The sequence below is a fragment of the Suricata suricatta genome, chromosome 12 (genome assembly GCF_006229205.1).
Source record: "Suricata suricatta isolate VVHF042 chromosome 12, meerkat_22Aug2017_6uvM2_HiC, whole genome shotgun sequence".
Classification (NCBI taxonomy): Eukaryota; Metazoa; Chordata; class Mammalia; order Carnivora; family Herpestidae; genus Suricata; species Suricata suricatta.
Window position 1 is genome coordinate 17715903 of NC_043711.1, and position 21261 is coordinate 17737163.

At 44.5% G+C, this 21261-nt stretch overlaps 1 protein-coding gene across 1 annotated transcript in view; it reads right to left on the reverse strand.

Moving 5' to 3' along the window:
- Window positions 1-13334, reverse strand: part of SLC25A20 (solute carrier family 25 member 20) — a 32257-nt gene extending 18923 nt beyond the window's left edge. The window contains exons 1-4 of the mRNA XM_029918809.1: window positions 13089-13334; window positions 8643-8735; window positions 4504-4631; window positions 1714-1804 (exon numbers count right to left, since the gene is read on the reverse strand). Of these exons, the coding sequence (XP_029774669.1) occupies window positions 1714-1804; window positions 4504-4631; window positions 8643-8735; window positions 13089-13193 (417 nt within the window). The 5' untranslated portion in view covers window positions 13194-13334. The remainder of the gene's footprint in view (window positions 1-1713; window positions 1805-4503; window positions 4632-8642; window positions 8736-13088) is intronic.
- Between the last annotated feature and the right edge of the window lie 7927 nt (window positions 13335-21261).

The window sequence follows — 21261 nt, forward strand, 5'->3', positions numbered from 1 at the left end:
TGCAGAACTTGAGAGACTATTGAAAGCTGAGAATGAACTGAGGGTTGGGGAGGAGGGGGTAGGGGGGAAGACAGGTGGTGGTGATGGTGGAGGGCACTTGAGGGGAAGAGCACTGGGTGTTGTATGGAAAACAATTTCACAATAAAATATTATGGGAAAAAAAATAAAAATAAAAATAAATAAAACTGACAAGAGACAGAAAGCTAGCCAAAACGATGAAATGGAAGAACTCTCCTCTGAAGAAATTCCAGGAAAAAGTTACAGCCACAGAACTGCTCAAAACAGATATAAGCAACATAACTGAGCAAGAATTTAGAACAATTGTCATAAAATTAATCGCTGGGCTTAAATAAATTAAATAAATAATAAATGTATACCCTTTAAACAGTTAATTTCATGTCTGGACATTTATTCTAAGAAAATAATCAGGTATACATGGGGTATCTGAGTGGCTCAGTCAGTTGAACTTCTGACTTTGGCTCAGGTCAAGATCTCACAGTTAGTGAGTTTGAGCCCCACATTGGGCTCTACACTGACAGCAGGAGCCTGCTTTGGATCCTCTGTCTCCCTCTCTCTCTCTCAAAAATAAACATTTAAAAAGAGAAAAGAAAAGAATCAGATATACACACAAAAACTTATTTATAAAGATTTTTTGCTAATGTATATAATTTGTCATGCCCCCAGATAAGGAATTATTGGGTAAATGACAGCCATGTAATGAAATAAGATACAGAACATGATGCTTGAAAAAAATAGCCACACAGAAAATGAGGATACATCAAGTGAAAAAAGCTGGTTATAAAACTGATGCATTATAGGGGCACCTGGGTGGCTCAGTTGGTTGAACACTGACTTCAGCTCAGATCATGATTGCACAGTTTGTGAGTTCGAGCCCTGTGTCAGGCTCTAAGCTATCAACACAGGGCCTGCTTCGGATTCTGTGTCTCCCTCTCTCTCTGCCCCTCCCCAATCATGCTCTGTCTCTCGTTCTCTCTCTCTCAAAAATAAATAAATATTTTTTAAAAAAAACTAATGCATTATGTGACCCCAATTTTATTTCAAAAGTTAACATTTCTTAACATACATGTTTACCAAAACGGCTAGAAAAATTCACACAGAAAGCATAACAGTGGTTACCTCAGTGGGGTGCTATCATGGGTGATAAATACATTTTTTTCTTTGTGCTTCTCTGCATTACCAAAATTATCTAGCAAGAATTGTGTGTTAAATTACTTCAGCTATTAGAAGAAAACAGCAGTAAGTTTTTTGTTCTAAAAGAAGCCTGTGTGGGAAGGCGGACAGGCAGTTCACCCGTTTGGCAGTCAGGGAGCCAGGCACTCAAAGGGCACTGAGCCTTTAGGCAACTGACAGAGACATAAGATACCCTGGGCAGAAGCAGCCTCCCTTCCACCTCTGAAGAGACATGACTCACCTTTCAGAGTTCCTGAAGTAGCTGTTAATAAGAGTGGATAAGTCTGGCATGACAGGTCACAGGTGTGACATTTTGGTTGGTTTGTTATACTGTCCTGGTTCTCGATTCTACTACGATTGCTTCCGTGTTCCTGAAAACCTTGAAACTGTTTTGCACACCTGACCTGAAGCCTTTATAAAGGGTGAAAGGACATAAATATCCACACAAAATTGCATACTGAATGGGAAAAGCTAGCCACCACCCCCCAGGTCACATTCCGCCACCCCAGCTCACACCCTTACCTGTAGCAAGCACTTGATCCGTTCTCCAGGGGTCATAATTCCCGTGGTGAATACACCAGATAACATCCCAGCTGCAAATATTTGGGGGTAGCTGTGTTGAAAACAAAAAACAGAGGCAAGCACCTGTGACTAACCACACAGGACAGCCGCAATCCCAACACAAAGGATGACTTTGTAAGGAAAAATAAGCACTTGGACTAGGCAGAAGCCCAGCAGAAATAAATCATATTTTGCACAAAAGCAAAGTTCTAGGTGTATTATAAGGTCAAATTCCCTAGGGCAGGGGTCTCAGTACCAAGGGTAACATGAGCGTGGTTAAGAAGGCCACCTGTACACTCAGCTGCCCGCAGCCACAGAAGCTGTATAGTGAGACATGGTTCCCTCCCCTGGGCCTGCCGTGCACAATGACTACAGACTAGTTTTTAGGCTTCACTGAGCCTTGATTCCCCATTTGTAAAACTCAGGGTTGTTGTAGGAAAAAGCCTCTAACTCAAGATCTGGGTCTCAGTCTACCCCAGTTTCCCTCCAATCTCACTTCCTCTGGATCACCAAGGGCCTGAGAACATTATAATTCAATACTCAAGTGGGACAGCATCAAAGCTCCACATAATGAGGAGCACCCCAGACCAATTGCAAGGAGTGTGCTGTAAGATGCTGAGAAAGGCCCAGACAGGGATGGTACCCAGACAGGCATAATGGGTTCTGTGGCCCTCTGTGCAGGGAATGATCCCTTAGGGGCCAGAGAGATGGATCCTCAGGGAGGAAACCATACCAAGTTTGGAGGAGTTGAGGCTCCAGGTATCTATAATAAGTACACAGCCGTCCGTGCTACCTCTAGCATCTTCTTTTCTATCACTAATTCAAGGGTCACCAGGAAGCAATGGAGCACAAAGCTATAATTAACATTTCAACAGAGCTTCCATAATTTACTTGTCAGAGCCTCAGGCCCCTCCTGACCCCAAGCTTCTGACAGCTGAGACCTCAGCCAGGTCCCACTCAACAAGAGCCCAAGACCTAAAGAACAGATGTCAAACAGGGGTAGGGAGACATCCACTACAGTCCTTCCCTCTAGGTAGGGCATCAGTTTAAACAGCCCTGTTTTGTTGTTGTTTTGTTTTATAGGGCCCACACCTATACCTCAGGCATGCAGACCTACCACACACGTTGACAGTCTAACAGTCAAGAGACTTGCTTTCATGCACGGCCTCCTATATAGGCTCAGTTCACACTGCTGTCTCCAAGAGGAGCCCCCTCAGCAACTGAACTTCCCCTCATGAGACCCACATGCTCTGTACTTTGCAGGCACACCCCCTTCCCTTGGAAGTAAGGACTTTCCTCTGAATGGGTTCTCTGTGTGTGCACAGGGTACTCCTTAGACACTCTCTAACGGCCTGGCCCATTCTGCCACTCCCCATCCCCACCCTAGGCTGGCATCTGAGAGTCTGGACCTTCTTGGGTGTCCATTTCAAGACCCTGGTAATGCTCATTTCCATTTTATCTCCAAATACCACTGCAGGGAGGGGAAACACGGCAGGCCTGATATCCAGAATTTAGAACACAGCAAGATTACATGAGTGGGGTCCTCAGTATCTTAACCTTTGCTCAAGCAGAAAGGGTGTTTCTCTGCACGCTGGTGTGATTGTACAGGGCACACAATCCACAGGCCAAAGTACTAACAATGACCCCACTGGGGGGTTTAGTGCACGGCCCTGGTATAGCCATGAGCTGGTACATGAGCTAGAAGACCAGCTACTCAGAGAAGGCATGTGTCCATGGGACTTTTGGACCACAAACAGCCAAACACAGCTTCAAAAGAACCCCATACACATCCACATTTGTGGCCGCCTGTGGCTGTTTATAGGAGCTTGTCACATTCAGATGGTCAAAGACTACAGAAATAGTTTCACATTACAAGCATCTCACCTATATCCTAGACCCTTACTCAGCATGCTGGGGCCTGAAGCAGTGACAGAAAACAACCACACAGCACCCTAGGCTTCCTCCCTCAAGCTCCTAGACCCCAGGCCTGGCCAGCCTCTGTGGGATCTGTGCTGCCTGCAGCCCTTCCCACGAGTTGTCGTCACCCTGCAAGTCTCAGACTGAAAACAGCTTGTCATCCCACGTTTCCACTCCAAATCCCCCTGCATCCCAAGAAGCTGGTCTGGTGAAAAGTACATCACAGTGACTATAATCAATAATATTGTAGCAACTTTGTATGGTGACAGATGGGAACTACACTTACCATTTGTGCATTTCATAATGTATATATTGTTGAATCACTACATCATATACCTGAAACTAATATATGTGTTAACTATACTTCAATTAAAAGTTAAAAAAATGTTTAATTAAAAAAAAATTGAGGGACACCTTGGTGGCTCAGTTAGTTAAGTGTCCTTCCCTTTTCCCAAGCAGGGGGTGGAAAACAAGGCTGCTCTTGTCATTGCTGCAGCACCGGGGACTGTTCATGGAATTTTACACACTTTTTCACATTCAGTCCTTCCAGTGCTGTGGGGCTGATATTACTAATATCAACAGCAAGTGATGCTACTTCACAGAAGAAATTATGACAACCTGGTCAGGAAGATGGGGGAGGCCTTGGGGTTGTTTTCTTTTTCCCTTGGTTCACAGGGCAAAAGAAACTCACGTACCTCCCTCATGTGGAGCAACCAGGAGCCAGTGGTAGGGTTCCAGGGGGACGGCCACTACCTATCTGCCAAGATTTCTCACTTTGACCCATGTCACACCAGGCAGAACAGCTGTAAGTGCTCCAGACCTGTGAGTACTCACCTGAGCACATCCTCTGGGCATTTCTGCTGCAGTTTCTTCCCCAAACCAAACCCAAAGAAGCACACAGCAAACATGGGGGTGACCCCAATGATAGGGGCAGCCATGCCCCGATATAGCCCCATGATACCCTGCAAGGAATCACAAAAACATAAGCTGTTTATAGACACGACTACCCTTTATACCACTGAAACACGAAAGTAGCATGTCCTCTAAACTGTGGCTTCCTTCCTTCACCTCTTCTCCAAGCAAAGAGAACTTTTAAAATGAAGAAAACCCCAGAAGCTCCTGGGTGGCTCAGTTGACTAAGTGTCCAACACTTGGTTTCAGCTCAGGTCATGATCTCACAGTTCATGGATTTGAGCCCCACATTGGGCTCTGTGCTGACAGTGTGGAGCCTGCTTGGGATTCTCTCTCTCTCTCTCTCTCTCTCTCTCTCTCTCTCTCTCTCTGCCCCTCCTGCATCTCTTTCACAGTCTCAAAATAAATAAACTTAAAAAAATAAAAGGAAGAACCCCCCCGAAATAGTTGTCCTTTTATACACTGCTGAAGAAACTAGAAACAGCTTTCATTCTGGAAGACAATCTGGCAATATGCAGCATGCCCTTTCATCAGGAAATTCTCTGTCTAGAAATTTATTCCAAGAAAATACTTAGAGATGTAAAAAGAGAATTACATTAGGCATTTGTAAGCTTCCAAAATTCTGGGATAAACCAAAAAACTCCCAAATAGGAGATTAACAAGACAAATGATGGGAATTCCATAGATGGACTATCATACAGCCATTAAAACACATTGTAACATGAAAAGATACTAAGTCTACTTGGAGGCCACTAAAAAAGCAGGCTAGAAGATAACATCTACAATGTGGTCTGACTTCCCTGGGGTGAGATGATAGGCAATTAAGAAATTCTTGTATTTTCCAAGTACCGAGATATGGGGTTTTTATTATTAGAAACAATAGTAGACTGCTCATCAATTTTCACTTATATAGTTTTGTGATAAAATCAACTATGTAAGTAGCCAACACATAGACAAACAGATAGATATCCCAACCAAACGAAGTTCATAAATCAGGTAAAAGGATGATTTGGGAACCAGGATACCAAGAGTTTAGCCCAAGAGAGGTGAAGGGGGCTTCTAGGATGACGGTGGGCACTGTGGGCCTAGAAAGAAGCCAGTCCACACAATAGTATGATAGAGGACTCCAGAAGGGATGTTTCTAAAAAAAAAAAAAACAACAACCAACCAAAAACCAAAAACAATGCAGAACAACTCACAGTGGAAGAACAGAGTATAACTGTTTAGGTAGTGTGGAAAACCAAACAGAAAGGTGCTCCACAGAGCTTTCCTGGGTACAGGATAACTGAGACAGCAACTCAAAGAAACACAAGCAAAAGAAACTGACACAATTATTTCACCCAACCTCAAGAAAAGCAAAAAGCCACACAAGAAATAAAATGCACATCATACTACATTACTTAATTGAGAGAAAAAATATATATAAAGTTGTAATCATGAAAACAGTAAATTGGATTAAACCACAAAGTATGATAAAACTATATGGGCAGGGCAGAAAGAGGGCATAAAGAAATATAAGACTATGGGCACCTAGGTGGCTCAGTTGGTTAAATGTCTTGATTTCCGCTCAGTCACAATCTCACAGTTTGTGAGTTCAAGCCCCACACTGGGCTCTGTGCTGACAGCGCAGAGCCTGCTTAGGGTTCTCTCTCTCTGCCACTCCCCTGCTTGTGTTCATGTGCACACTTTTTCCTCTCTCTCAAATAAATAAATAAGGGCACCTGGGTGGCTTAGTTGGTCTCAAGCATCTCCGACTTGGGCTCAGCTCCTGATCTCGTAGTTTGTGAGTTTGGGCCCCACTTTGGACTCTTTGCTGACAGCTCAGAGGCTAAAGACTGTTTCAGATTCTGTGTCTCCCTCTCTCTCTGTTCCTCCCCAACTCGTGCTCTGTTTCTCTCTCTCAAAAATAAACATTAAAAAAATTTTAATAAATGAACATTTTTTAAAGCATTAAAAAAATGTAAGACTTAAAATCATCTACCACAAATAGGTACCTAAAACATATAAAGAGTGTATTAAATATAGTTGTGAATGTATGCTTTTAGGTGGAAACAGCATAAACAACTGGAATAGCTGAAAAACATTACCTCTGGAGAAGGGGTGGATAAATCATTTTGCTACTTTGTTACAAGCCTTTCAGTAACAAACCCAAGTGCTTGTATCACTTTAATATAAAATAAGGAATAATTTTAAAAACAAATGTTATAGTTGCTCCTCAAGAGAGCTGCAGGAGGAACAGGGTAGCGCTCCACACCTGCAGGGTTCACAGAGGCTGGAGAACCTGTGTCTCTGCAGACGCTGGGCACTCCCAACCAATCTTCTTTCCTGAACTAAAGGGGCACAACTGTACCAGTTGGCACTCGTGGGTCCTGCAAAGGTCTAACATTGCCACAGGCTGTAAGCAGGCTCTCTGAGGACAAAGTGCAAAGGCAGTAAACAGGAAAGAGCGAAAGGGGAAAAGAAGGTTCTGAGGAGGATCTAGAAAAGCAGTATGTGACAATATCCTTCCAAAGTCTAGGGCTCCCTGCTGGGGTCAAGACGGATGCCCAAGTCCTAAGGGCCTAAGCCCTTACCTCCTGGCTGGTGTTCCTTCCACCATCCTGGCCCATTCACTTCCAAGCAGCACAGCCAAGACCTCTGGCAGCTTCAGAAAGCAGAGAGCTCAGTCTGGCCCAGCAAAAACCAAAGATGTGCATACACGTGGACTAAGGAAGCCCACTCAGCTTCAGGGAGTTGGGTTTGTACAAGCCATATTTACCAGGCCCCCAGGACCCAGCACACTCCCAAGCCACTAAACAGTGTTCAGTGTTCCTTGACCAAGAGGCATGTAAATCCTGTCTCTCTACCTCCAGCACAGAGGACTTGGAGCAGATAGAAAGCCTAAAGCCTCAATAGGACACTGACGAGACTCAGCTCTGGGAAGCACAGATCAAAGAAAGAATGCCTTATGGAAGAAAAGGCAGCACTATCTCAGGCATGGGTCCCACAGGAGCCCTGGGAACAACTTCTCCCCCAAGGCTTAATCCATCACTTACCAGCCTCCCTTCTTTATCTGGGTGACACCTACTTCTCAGTTTCTGTATATTTAATACAGACTATATGCTTATTAAAATTTTTTTAATGTTTATTTTTGAGAGAGAGAAACAGAGCACGAGTGAAGGAGAGGCGGAGAGAGAGGAAGATATAGAATGTTAAGCAGCTCCATACTCTGAGCTGTCAGCACAGAGCCTGATCTGGGGCCTGAACTCATGAACCATGAGATCATGACCTGAGCTGAAGTCAGATGCTTACCCAACTGAGCCACCCAGGTGCCCCAAGACTATATATTTAATAGAGTATTTATATGAGAGTTATAAGAAGCTAAGGAAAAATTCTCAACAAGGTCTTTTAACATCTGTGTTAATGCAGTGAGTAATAAATATCACTAGTAATATGGGGCGCCTGGGTGGCTCAGTCGGTTAAGCCTCCGACTTCGGCTCAGGTCAGATCTCACATTTGTGGGTTCGAGCCCCGCATGGGCTCTGTGCTGACAGCTAGCTCAGAGCCTGGAGCCTGCTTCTGGTTCTGTGTCTCCTTCTCTCTCTGCCCCTCCCCCTCTCATGCTCTGTCTCTGTCTGTATCAAAAATAAAATAAAACATTAAAAAAAAAGTTTTAAGTTTATTTATTTATCTTTGAGACAGAGACAGAGACAGAGACAGAGGAGAGAGAGAGAATCCCAAGCAGGCTCCATACTGTCAGCACAGAATCCAGTGTGGGGCTCAAGCTCACAAACCATGAGATCATGGCCTGAACCAACCAACTGAGCCACCCAGGTGCCACAAATTCTCCTTTCAAATGAAAGAACCATTTTATTAGCTTCAGTCATCCATATAAAACAGTAGCTGGAACTATCAAAGACTCCAGAGCAACAACAGGAGGGCATGGGATGGCACAGTGAGACAGACACAGCTGTGGGCTACCCCTCCAGCAGAAAGTCACCATATACCCATGGAGAGGTAACAAACCAACTCTGAATGTGGTCCTCTGAGTAAGAGGAATGTGCAACCCCTAGATACCATACCTCTCTAACAAGTGTCTTCCGGAAACAGTCAAAGGTCCCAGAATACATGGAAGGCTGTCCAGGCAAACTCGGGGGCTGTGTCTGCAGTCGGACCTGAAACCAAAAATTAAAACACAATCATCTCCCAGAAACAGAAGTGCCTGCCAAACTCTGAATAGAGAAAGGCTGTGCCTGTGTACATGTCTTCGGCATTTGCTTAACCTGCTAGATTCAGACTTCTCTTTCCTCCAATTTATTCAAACTCTACACTCACATGTCATTAGTAGCATGCCTCTTTTTCCCCCCTCATCCAGTCACTTCCAGCATTTATTTCTTACTTAATGGATCCCACAATGACCCAATAGGATAGATATTCCCAGTTTACAGATAAGAAGACTGGGTTTATGGAGTTCAAATAATAATATGCCCGTAGTTAAGACCTGCCTGATGCAAATCTCCAGCTTCCCATTTGTGGTGGCATGCTGGTGGTTAGGTAAGGCACTCCACAAAGGCATTCTGGAGTAAGGTGGATTTTTTAAATATATTTTTTAAAGTTTTAATTTGGGGCACCTGGGTGGCTCAGTCGGTTAAGTGTCTGGCTTCGGCTCAGGTCATGATCTCACGGTTCGTAGGTTCAAGCCCCGCATCAGGCTCTGTGCTGACAGCTAGCTCAGAGCCTGGAGCCTGCCTCAGATTCTGTGTCTCCTTCTCTCTCTGACCCTCCCGTGCTCACACTGTCTCTCTCTGTCTCTCAAAAATAAATTAAAAATATTAAAAAATATTTAAAGAAAAATAAAGTTTTAATTTATCTTGAGTAAGAGATCACAAGCTGGGGAGAGGCAGAGAGAGGAAAGACAGAATCCTAAGCAGGCTCTGCACTGTTAGCATGAGCCTGACATGGGGCTCAAACCCACGAACTAAGAGAGCATGACCTGAGCCGAAATCAAGAGTCAGACACTTAACCAACTGTGCCACCCACGCGCCACTGGAGTAAGGCGGATTTAATCCTACTTCTGTTGGTCCTCATCCTTCTCGACCTTTTGGTATATACAGTGCTTCAAAATATCTCTTCTTGAAACCTCTCTTCTTAGAACTCCCTCCTTTGTCTCTTTATCTACTCCAGGCATTCTTCAGACTTAGCATCCTACCCATGTGGTCCAAGATCCCATTAAGAAAACTCATATTGCAGGGCTTCAGATTCTACTCCATGATAACTTCACTTGGCCATCTCCAGATCTTCTCTCCCATCTTTAGAACTATACTTCCAACTTCCTGGTGAAGATCTCCCTACTCTGATCACCTCTGGAATCTCACCTTCCTGATGAATGTTCCTTTTGTGCCACAGCCATGAGCTACTTCAGGATTTGAAACCATAGCATCACCTTCTTCTTATTGCTCCCCCTACTCTTACTAACATGGGCACTAAGTCTGTTGGAGTGGTCAAGATGCTTCCAGAATCCTAATTTCTTTCTCTCTGAGTCCTTTCCTATGCCAAGTCCTAACCCATCCTTACCCAGTGTAGTGGTTTTCAATTATGTCCACTAATTCCTTGATGCTCTTTCGCCTTCCAAGATAAGTCCTAATTCACTCCCCTTGAATGTGGGCCAGACTCAGCCAACTTACTTCTATCAAGTAGAGTATGGTGGTATTGACTTCCAAGGCTAAGTGATAAAAAGGCGAGCTTCTGCCTGTCTCTTAGGTTAACTGCTTTGGGGGATGTCAGTCACCATGTTATGAGGACACTCAAGTAGCTTAGAGAGGCCACGTATGGGATAAAGAAGGCCTCCTGACAACAGCCAGCACCAACCTGCCAGCATGTGAATGAACTAGGTGGAAGCCAATCCTTCAGATGAGTGTGGTCCCAGACAACATCTTTTTTTTGGGAGGGGCACTGTCTTTGGTTCAGTATTTTTTTTTTAAGTAATCTCTACACCGACATGGTGCTCAAACTCAAGACCAAGAAATCAAGAGTCACATGCTCTAGCTATTGAGTCATCCAGCACCCTGGTTCAGTACTTTTTCTCAACAGCTTTTTAAGACATAATTTCCATACCATAAAACTTCACCCCTTTAAAGTCCACAGTTCAATGGCTTTTAGTATTTTGAGTTGTGCAACCTTCATTACAATTAACTTAGAACATTTTCATCACCCAAAAAGAACCTCCACACTATTAGTAGTCACTCCCTATTCCTTGCTACTCTCAGCCCCTTGCAATTGCAATCACTTATCTACTTTCTGTCTCAATAAACTTGCCTAATATGTATTCAATATTAAGATCTTTGCCCATTTTCCAATTAGGCTATTTGTCCTTTTATTGAGTTGCAAGAGTTCTTTATTCATCCTGGTTCCCAGCCAACATCTGCAAACTCACAAGCAACCCTAAGCCAGACTACCCACCGAAACTGCTCCCAAAGCTCTGCCTTACACAGACTGTGAGTTAATGAATGTTGTCGTTTTGTATCACTAAGTTTTGGGTTAAGTTATTATACTGCAGTAGATAACTGATATATCCAGCTACTTCTGCAGTCTATTTCCTAGCTGTTTTTCCTGCTCAGAGTCTGTCTGCTTCCAAGTCCTTCTCATGCTGATAGCATACTAATCTTTTCAAAACACCATTTTTGCCACACTGTTCCTCTTTTTCTTTAGAATCTCTTATTCTTATATGTTGGGGCTTACATGTCACAATAAGAAAATCACTCTCTAGGCAATGGAGAGTCCATGCAAGTCTGAGGAGTTTATAGGACAGAATAGTAGAAATGGAAAACAGAACTGCTTGATATCTAAAATCTCTTTTATTGAATTTCAGATCCCCTCCACCTCCCCACCCCCGGTCAGGCAAAACCTCCCTCACTCAGTAGGGAGGGAGAGAGAGATAGATCAAAACTTCTGAGTGATACCTTTCTGTGATTTTGTGTAAATCTCACACCTGTTCCATCATGACATCAACCATCCAAGCCAGCAAGAACATTAAAGTACTCCATGGTTGATCTTATTTTACAGCCTGACTCCCACTTCCAAGTCTGTATTGGCCTTCACTCCTGCCCTTCCCCTACCCAGAAGGTCTGGGTTCTCCACTTCCAGTCCGAACTCAGCCAGCCCTTTACCACCTACTACACAGCCTTTCCAAGCTCCAACTCTAAAGTGCTGCAGTTCTTGCCTTCTTAGGCAACAGCTAGTCACCTTGGACCTTTGAAGGTGTCCCTAGGCCAGGCTTTGACTAGAGCCCATATCCCTCTCTGAGGTCAAAAGGACTGCAATCAGCAATTTGTGGTTTTAGGCTAAAAAGAGGCTTTTTGGCTGTTAAAAATGCCAGGAAACATTTTCAGTCATTTACACTTTAGTACAAAGATCACTGGGCCCTTCCTGAGAGTAACATCTGTGGGGAAGAAGGGCAAGAGGATACAGAAGAGCAACACTGTATTAAAGCAGAAAATGGTTTTGTTTTAAGAAAAGTCCCAAATGCTTGGAACAAACAAAGTGTCTGGCTACATGGGTCAAGGGTAGAAAGAGAGACCAGACAATTCTCTCTTACTAGTCCTAAGTCCCCTACACAGACTTTTCACTCTGTAAGACTCACGTCTGCTCCCCACAGGCCCGTCCTGGACATAATCTGTCAATTTCCTCCAAATGTGTTTCCAGGAATAAGGGTAGAAAGCGAGGATGAAGTTTTGAATGCTAAGTCACAGGGCATGGACTTTGGTCTCCAGGCAGGCCTTGCTCAATGTGCTGCAGGGGGAAGAATTGAGGCAAGATGTGAGGACGACCAGGGAACAAGCCCTGATGAGTTTCCTCCTTCCCAGGGCCTCAGTTTGACCATGGCTTCGTCCCCTGGGAGTTGTGAGGATCATCCTGGCCTTGGGTGAAGTCAGTCACTAGCTTTTCTTGGAAGGAGCTTCTCCCTGAGGACATCCTCACTTCCCATTGGAGGCTTATCAGGCTAATGTGAGGTGATAGGCTGAAGATGGCCAACTCCCCACTCTGGGGAGGGAAAGTAAGAAGGAAATGATGATGGGGGCACTTTGGCCACAGAGGAATGTGTCAAAAGACATCTCTAGAAAAACTGTGCCTCTGTCTAGCTCTCTTTCTGAGGAGGGCTTTAACAGGTGCCCTGTTCCAATCCTGCTGGTGATGTTACAAGGTTTGCTGAAATCAGAGCTCTGGGCAGGCGCTTTTTCTTTCCCGTCCCCAGAAGTGGCGCAGGGTCAGGAGGCGATGCCGGACAGAGAACTTTAAATCAGAGTCCCTGGTGGACGGTTAGAGGCTGCTGTCTCTGCGCTGACTCTTTGGGGCGCAAGTAACAGTTTCTCTGCGACCTCCAATAAGAGTGAAAGGGAGATTCCCTGGACTTCTCACGGAAGCTCCCACGGGCCCCGCTTGTGCCCCGGCCTGCGCCTCGGGGGAGACGCTGCTTTCTGCGCCGGGGCCGGGGCCTCCTCCCTCCAGCCCGAGCCCCAGCCTCCTCGCACCTTGACGGTGTCCAGCGGGTGCCCCACAAACACCAGGCACATGCCGCCAAAGCCGCCGGCCAGCAGGTTCTTGAGTGGGCTGATAGGCTTCGCCTCCTCTGCCATGGTCCGTCCGTCTGGCCGGCACCGTGTCGGTTTGTTCCGGGCCTACCCCGCTCCACAGCACCTGACGCAGCGCCGGCACCGCCGACCTTTCACCCACTTTCGGGTGGGCGGGGCAGGAGCCTGGAGCAGGTTGGGAGGACTGACTAGGCTGCTCAGTCCGTCTTCCGCTGGGGGCCGGCTTCCGGCCTATGTCCCGCCCCCCTGTGGGCGTGGTTTGAGGTAGCGGAGCTGGCTCTGACCCCCTCAGGGCTGTGCTGGGAATTGCAGGCGGTTTAGCAGTCCCAGACGTAAGTATTTTCTCCTCTGCTTTCCCCGTTTCTCCCGACACTCGCAGAAACCCACAGCCCTACGCTTTGTGCCAGGCGCCTTTCCACGTGCTGAAGAAGCAGCTGGTAGCCCATCACATGGGTCCCTGTCTTTATGGAGCTTATAGAGTATGACAAGGATAAATAAGTGTAGGAGCACCTGGGTGCCTCAGTCGGTTAAGGGACCGACTCTTAGTTCGGCTCAGGTCATGATCTTACAATTCATGGATTCCAGCCCTCACCGGGCTCTGTGCTGGCAGTGCGGAGCCTGCTTGGAATTCTATCTCCCTCTCTCTATACCCCTCCCTTGCTCGCTCGCTCTCGCTCTCTGTCTCTCTCTCTCTCTCAAAAATGAATAAATAAACATTTTAAAAACTTCAAAGATAAATAAGTGAAAACTGCATAGTGTATCAAGTGGGGATACTTGCTATGGAGAAAAACCCAGAAAAGAGGGTTAGAGAGTATGGGGGCGGGGGGGGGGTAGTAATATTACGGCAGGGTTTCAATGAGAAGGTGAGGAAGTGAATCCTGTCCGAAGACCTGAAGGGGCGGGCGGGAAAGGAGTGATGGTGAGGGACCTAACAAGCAGAGGAAAAGAAAATGCAAAAGCCCTGAGATGGGCTGTACCTGGCCTATTTGGTAAGGAACCACACACAGGCCTTTGTAGCTACAGCAGGAGGAAGAGTAGCAGATGAAGACATGGTGATAACGGTGGCACATTAAACAGGCTTTGTGTGCTGCTATGAGGACGTCAGCCTCTCTTCTGAAGGAGATGGTATAAGAAGGCATTCTGGGGGCACCTAGGTGTCCCGACCTGGCTCCGACTTGGGCTCAGTTTTTGATCTGTCGGTTCTGAGCCCACTTTGGGCTCTGTGCTGACAGCTCAGAGCCTGGAGAATGCTTCGGATTCTGTCTCTCCCTCTCTCTGCCCCTTCCCTGCTCACACTTTTTCTCTCAAAAAATGAATCATCATTAAAAAAATAAAATAGTCCATCTAAGGCCACACATATATTGTCGAAGACAAAATGCATAGAGGAGGACAGAAGATCCCATTGCAGTAACTCAAAACATCTTTGACATTAAGGACAATCAGTTTGAAAGGTGAAGAAGACCAGCTGTGGTCATTATATATTTAGAGATGGTGTCTAATCTGCCCCTTGGGGGGGGCCCTGAGTGGCTTAGTCGGTTGGGCTTTGGCTCAGATCATGATATCAGGGTTCGTGGATTTGAACCCCGAATTGGGCTCTGTCCTGACAGCTAGCTCAGAGCCTGGATCCTGTCTCCGGATTCTGTGTCTTCCCCCTTCTCTGACCCTCCTCTCCTCATGCTTTTTCTTTCTCTCTCTCAAAAATAAATAAATAAAATGTAGAAAAAATAAAAATAAAAAATAAAATAGAAGACAAAGAAAGTGCCGCTTATAAGACATGGTCCTTAAGGTGGTAGGTGTGGTTATTTGGTGTGTGTGGCATCACCCACCAAGCATTTTCTAAATGCCTGGGATCTTCAGAGCTCTGACTACTCTGAATCACTGCGATCGAATCCTGGCATAAACGTATTTAAAGCTTTTTAGGGGCGCCTGGGTGGCTCAGTCAGTTAAGCATCCAACTTTGGCTCAGGTCATGATCTCACAGTTCGTGGGTTCGAGCCCTGTGTGGGCTCTGTGCTGACAACTCAGAGCCCGGAACCTGCTTCTGATTCTATGTGTCCCTCTCTCTCTGGCCCTCCCCCACTCATCATCTGTCTCTCTCTGTCTCTCAAAAATAAATAAATGTTAAAAAGTTAAAAAAAAAAAGATTTTTGACTGAGTTGGAGAAGTACCATTGTTAAGAATCTCTGAGATAGAAGAAAACTGTTGAATCTAGGCAAGGAGACAGCTCATAGGCCAATTGTAAAGTAAGGTAGCATAAGGCCTTGACATACAGTAGGTGCCTAAAAGGATGATTGTTTTGAGTAAGTCAGAAGTGGGTTTATGTCCTCAGAGGGCTTCAGTATGGCTGAGGAGAAGACTCTCAGACATTAGGACAAGAAAGGGCAGTCAGGAGAGATCTCAGGTAAAAAGCAGGTTGTCAGCTCCTTGAGACCTGAGATTTCTTCCTAACTTTCTTCTCCAGTGAACATCATTGTCTTTGTTTCCCACGATTGTGAGGGAATATCAACTAGGAGAGGATCCAGGCCGCGTGTTTACTGAGCCCCTCCAGTTTGCAAAACTCTGTGCTAATTTCTGGATTAATCTTAGGAGTTTTACTGAGCAGAAGGTCCAAGATTCAGTGTTGAGAAATGGGACCTTCTTTCTCTCGTTTACTGTTTGTAACATTCTGGCTACAGAAGAGAAACTAAATTAGAGTCAACCTGCATTGACAACAGCCCTCCTGGTGACAGCGCCTGTCATGGAGCACCTCCATGACAGACCTCAGAATGGACTCTACTCAAGCCCACCAGGTCCGATTAAATCCTCAAAGGGTAACTGATAATCCACGAAACAAATGGTCTTCCTGCCTACTCCTCTGGTCAGCCTTACCCACAACTAGAAAATTTATATGAAATTTAATCTGGCTTTGTCATTTTCTGGCCAAAAAACATCCTGAGCTCCTCACTAGCCACCCAGGCACCTCGTCCTCAATGCATCAGAATAAACTATAAGTAGGGGCACCTAGGTGGTTTAGTAGGTTGAGCGTGCAACTTCAGCTCAAGTCAGGATCTCACAGTTCATGAGTTCAAGATTGCATTGGGCTCTGTTCCATGGTATGAAGACTGTTTGAAATTCTCTCCCTCCCTCTCTCTTTGCACCTCCCCAGTTCATGCTCTCTCTCTCTCTCACAATAAATAAATATGAAAAAATAAAATAAAATACAAGTAGTATTTTCTGGGCACTCAGAGCTTTTCATAATCTCATGGTAGCTTACTTCATCAACCTTGTTTTTCTCTAGATTGTATCTTCATCTCTGAGCAAACTGTCTCATGGTTTACCACACAAATCTGTTACATAACTGCCTCTTACCCTTGCTCAGGCCTTTACACATACTTTCCCCTTCAGCACATAGTCCTTCTTCTTCCCACTCAATAACAAGCAGATGCAAGAGATGTATACCAAGTTACTTCCATATGTAAGACATTATCCAACCAGTGGATTTTAGCCATTTTCAGGGTGGAGAATCTCTGATGCCCTCTCCCCAGAAAAATGTACATATACATATGCACCCCCAGGTTTGCTTTCAATTTCATGAGAACTTGAAGCCATCCTTGAACAGCCCTTTCCTTTCCTAGACCATGGGAATCAAATATGGGCTAATTTTTCTAATGTCCCTTCTTTGGTCCTTTTTTATTTTCCTTTTTTTTTCTTGGCCTCAGATTCTAAGTCTGGGCTGAAATCTCTCCCATCTCTGTTCTTATCATGAGCTCTAACCCTGATGTCCACAGGATCTCAAACTCTATACACTTAAAGGTAAATGGCATCCAGGAAAAAAGAACCCAAAGAAATCTTGAATTTAAAAATATTTAGGGTGTGAATTTAAAAATACAGGGATGCCTGGTGGCATCCAACTCTTGGTTTTAGCTCGGGTCATGATCTTGCATTCATGAATGTGGGCCCCATGTCAGGATCAGCGCTGGCAGTGTGGAGTCTGCTTGGGATTCTTTCTCTTTCCCTGCTTCTCTGCCTCTCCCCTGCTCATGCTTATGCGCTCTCTCTCAAAATAAAGAAATAAAACTTTAAAAAAATACTTCACAGGTGAGCTGAACTAAAGTATGGCCACTTAGAAAGCTGAATAATCAAGCTGATAAATCTCTTTAAAAAGCAAGTTGAAAAAAAGACAAACTAGGGTGCCTGGGTGGCTCAGTCGGTTAAGCATCTGACTTCGGCTCAGGTCATGATCTCACAGTTCGTGGGTTCAAGCCCCGCATCAGGCTCTGTGCTGACAGCTCGAAGCCTGCTTCAGATTCTGTCTCTCTCTCTCTCTCTCTCTCTCTCTCTCTCTCTCTCTGCCTCTCCCCTTCTCATGCTCTGTCTCTGTCTCTTAAAAATAAATAAACATTAGGGGCGCCTGGGTGGCTCAGTCAGTTGAGCGTCCAACTTCGGCTCAGGTCATGATCTCGCAGTTTGTGGGTTCGAGCCTCTCGTAGGGCTCTGTGCTGACAGCTCAGAGCCTGGACCTTGCTTCGGATTCTGTGTCTCCCTCTCTCTCTGGCGTTCCCCTGCTCATGCTGTCTCTCTCTGTCTCTCAAAAATAAATAAAAAACAGAAAAAAAATTTTTTTTAAAACTTAAAAAAAAGAAATTTTTGAAAAAGATTGTAAGGACATCTTGTTCTAATAAATGTTAAAAACAAACCATGAAGCTGTTATTAAAACTGTGGTATTGGAGCAGGAATAGGCAAACAGACCCTCAAAACAAAACAGAGAGTCCAGACAACAGACCCATGTACAAGGGAATGTAGACCATGATAAAGGTGTTTTTCACAGTAGTGAATAGAGGATGGTCTATTCAATAAAGGGTGATGGGATAACTATCAAATTAGACAAAATAAAAATAGACTCTCTACACACCTTACCAAACACAAATTCAAGATCGATTAAAGAGTTCAACCTAAAAAAAAAAAGAAGAATATAAAATATTAGCCCTTCCAGGACCTTTCCTATGCATCTACATTTATATCTACAGCTACACACACACACACTTGCACAGACCCTTTGTTTCATTAATAAAAAGCTATTGTAAATACTATTCTGTTTTATCACTCTGGTGGAAGATGCTATTTTCATCTCCACTTCACAAATGAGAAAACTAAGTCATAGAGAGGAAGTCACCAAACTAGAATTCTAACCCTGGGCATCTGGCTCCGGAACCTACCTCTGTAGGCCTATAAGGCTAAAGCGTGTGTTTGAAAGTTTTGGAGGGTTTTGAATAGGAAATTGACATGTTTTATGCTCTTAGGGGGGCCTGGGTGGCTCAGTTAGTTAGGCATCTGACTCATTGGGCTCTGCACTGTCAGTGAGGGCCCTGCTTGGGATCCTCTCTCTCTCCCTCTCTTTGCTCTTCCCCTGCTCTCTCTCAAAAATCAACTTTTTAATTTTTTGAAGTTTATTTATTAATTTTAAGAGACAGTGCACAGGAGGGGCAGGGAGAGAGGGAGAGAGAAAGGATACCAGGCAGACTCCGTACTTCTAGCTTGGAGCTGGACGTGGCGCTCAAACTCACAAATCATGAGATCATGACCTGAGCCGAAATCTAGTCAACCTACTGAGCCACCCAAGCGCCCCTAAAAAGATCTTTCTAGATAATGTAGAGAACAGATACTGTAGCAAAAGGGTAGAAGCATGAAGATTAGTTAATTGCTCACATCTAGGGACACATAATGGTTTGCAGTAGAGCAGCAGGTGGTGAGAATTGTTAAATCAGGACATACCATGGAGATATAACAGTTACAGATTGAATATAGTATTTGAAAGGGAAAGAAGAATCATAGAAGACTTGTGAATTTTTGGCCTGAGTAAACAGTGAGAAATAGTGGCATTATTAAGCTGGGACACATTGGAGGAATAGCCAGTTTGGGGATAAAATTGAGGGGTTTTTTTTTGGGACATCAAATTTGATTGCCAATATGACCTCCATATGGGCATGTTGAATGGACAATTGAATATATTGAATGTGGAGTTTAGGGAATTGGGTAGGGCTAGAATGAAAAATCTGTAAGTCATCAGCTTCTTGGGCAGAGATTGAGTATATGAGATTGCTAGGGAATGAGGATACACGGTACAGAGGATGAAGCTGTAGTGATTCTCCTGTGCAGTACTCCTCACAGAAATTTCATATTTATTTCACTTTTCCTCTAATTTCTGCATCTCTTACTAGACCAAAGCTCCTAAACTGCAGGGACTGTGATCTCCTTTCCTCACCATTATATCTGACAACATGGTCCCTGGCCTTCAGCTGTCCTCAAAGAATCAAAGGCATTAAAAAAATATTTTTTAAGAGAGAGAGACAGAGTGTGAGAGGGGCAGAGAGAGAGGGAGACACAGAATCCAAAGCAGGTTCCAGGCTGTGAGCTGTCAGCAGAGAGCCCAATGTGGGGCTCAAACTCACAGACTGTGAGATCATGACCTGAGCTGAAATTGAATGCGTAACTGAATGAGCCACCCAGGCTCCCCTTAAAGGCATTTTTAAAAGGTGATTTGACAGCATCTATCACAATGTGAGATGAACAAAGCAGTTGATCCACCAATTCCATTTCTAGAAATACAACCCCAAACATGTTTACATCTATGCAAAAAGTACATCCAAGGGTGTTCACTGCAGCACTACTTGTAATTGTGAAAAATTGGAAACTGATGACATGCAAAGGGATCATAGTCAAACAGATGATAATACATTTATACTAGAAAATACATAGAAGGGGTCCAGCACTGTGAAAGAGGGTAGGCTCTGGAGCCACATGGCCCGATTTAGAATCTCAGCTTGGCGACTTCCTAGCTTTATAATTTTGAGCAATTACCACAACTTTCTGTGTCTTAAGTTTGCTCATTTGTGGAATTGGGGATAATAATAGCACCTTCCACTAACTGAAAAAAGAAAAATTTTATAATAGTTTGTTACCAATGGCGGGAAATTTGTGTAAATGTGTGTGTATATCTGTGAATATTGATATGTAGGTAGCTGAATAGAAATGATCCAGACAGTGGTAACAACCCCAGATAGGGTAAAGAGAGTGGAAGTGAGTTAATGGGAATATTCACATTACTATAAATATTTTTATTAATTTTTTACCTTTAATGTATGAATATATTAGTTGTGGAATCAATAAAGGCAAAGATGAAAGCTACAAGTATATATAATGTAATATGTGATGTGACATATTATATTTTCCAAAGATGGCCATACCATCATATATCCCATTCCACATGCTTTTCTTACAATGTGATAATGTTGGTATTCCTTCATTAGGGTGGGGCTTCATTTCCTTCCCTTGAACCTGAGAGGACATTTGTAACTGTTCGGACCAATAAAATGCGGTAGAAGGAAAGCTGTGTGACTTCAAAGGCAAAGTTATAAAAAGAGATACAGCTTCCGCCTGGCTCTCTTTTCTTTAAGACACCTGCCCTTGGAACCCAGCTATCATGTTACCAGGAAAACCAGACCACATGGAGAGGGCATGTGTATAGATGCTCTGGCTAACAGCCCCAGCTAGGCCCCCAGCTGACAGCCACCAAAAACCACTGGATGTATGAGTGTAAGGACGCAGGTATGAATCAAACTGACTCCATGACAGGCTTCAAGTTGCCCCTCTGACCTTGGAGGTTTAGGTGTTGGTTTCTCAGAATCATTTGACAATAAAAGGGCACACACTGCCCAAGGCAGGAGGGACCGTCCTTGTAACACCCAATCAGGAAAGGCCAGCTAATACCCTTAACATTTCTAAGGGCAGGCCTAGAGATAGAAGCTATAGATAATCACTTATTGCTTAAGCTAGTTATACCCTACATGAGGGTCCTGGGTCCTGGGTCCACTCTGTAATTGGTTAACACTCTAAATGTTGTGATTGGGTTCTGCCAAAAGTAACCAACACTCTGGACAATGTGTATGGTTAAAGTTACTGCCAATGATGTTATGTGATAATGATTGGACCCCTCTACCTGTGTCACAATTTCCTGTAACTCCCTGTTCCCCAACCCATAAAGGCCCTACCCCGCCTTTGTTCCAGGCTCTCAGCCTGGATCCACTGTGCTGGTAAAGTCTGTGAGCCCGAGTTTAGGCCCCAGCGAGCCTAAACC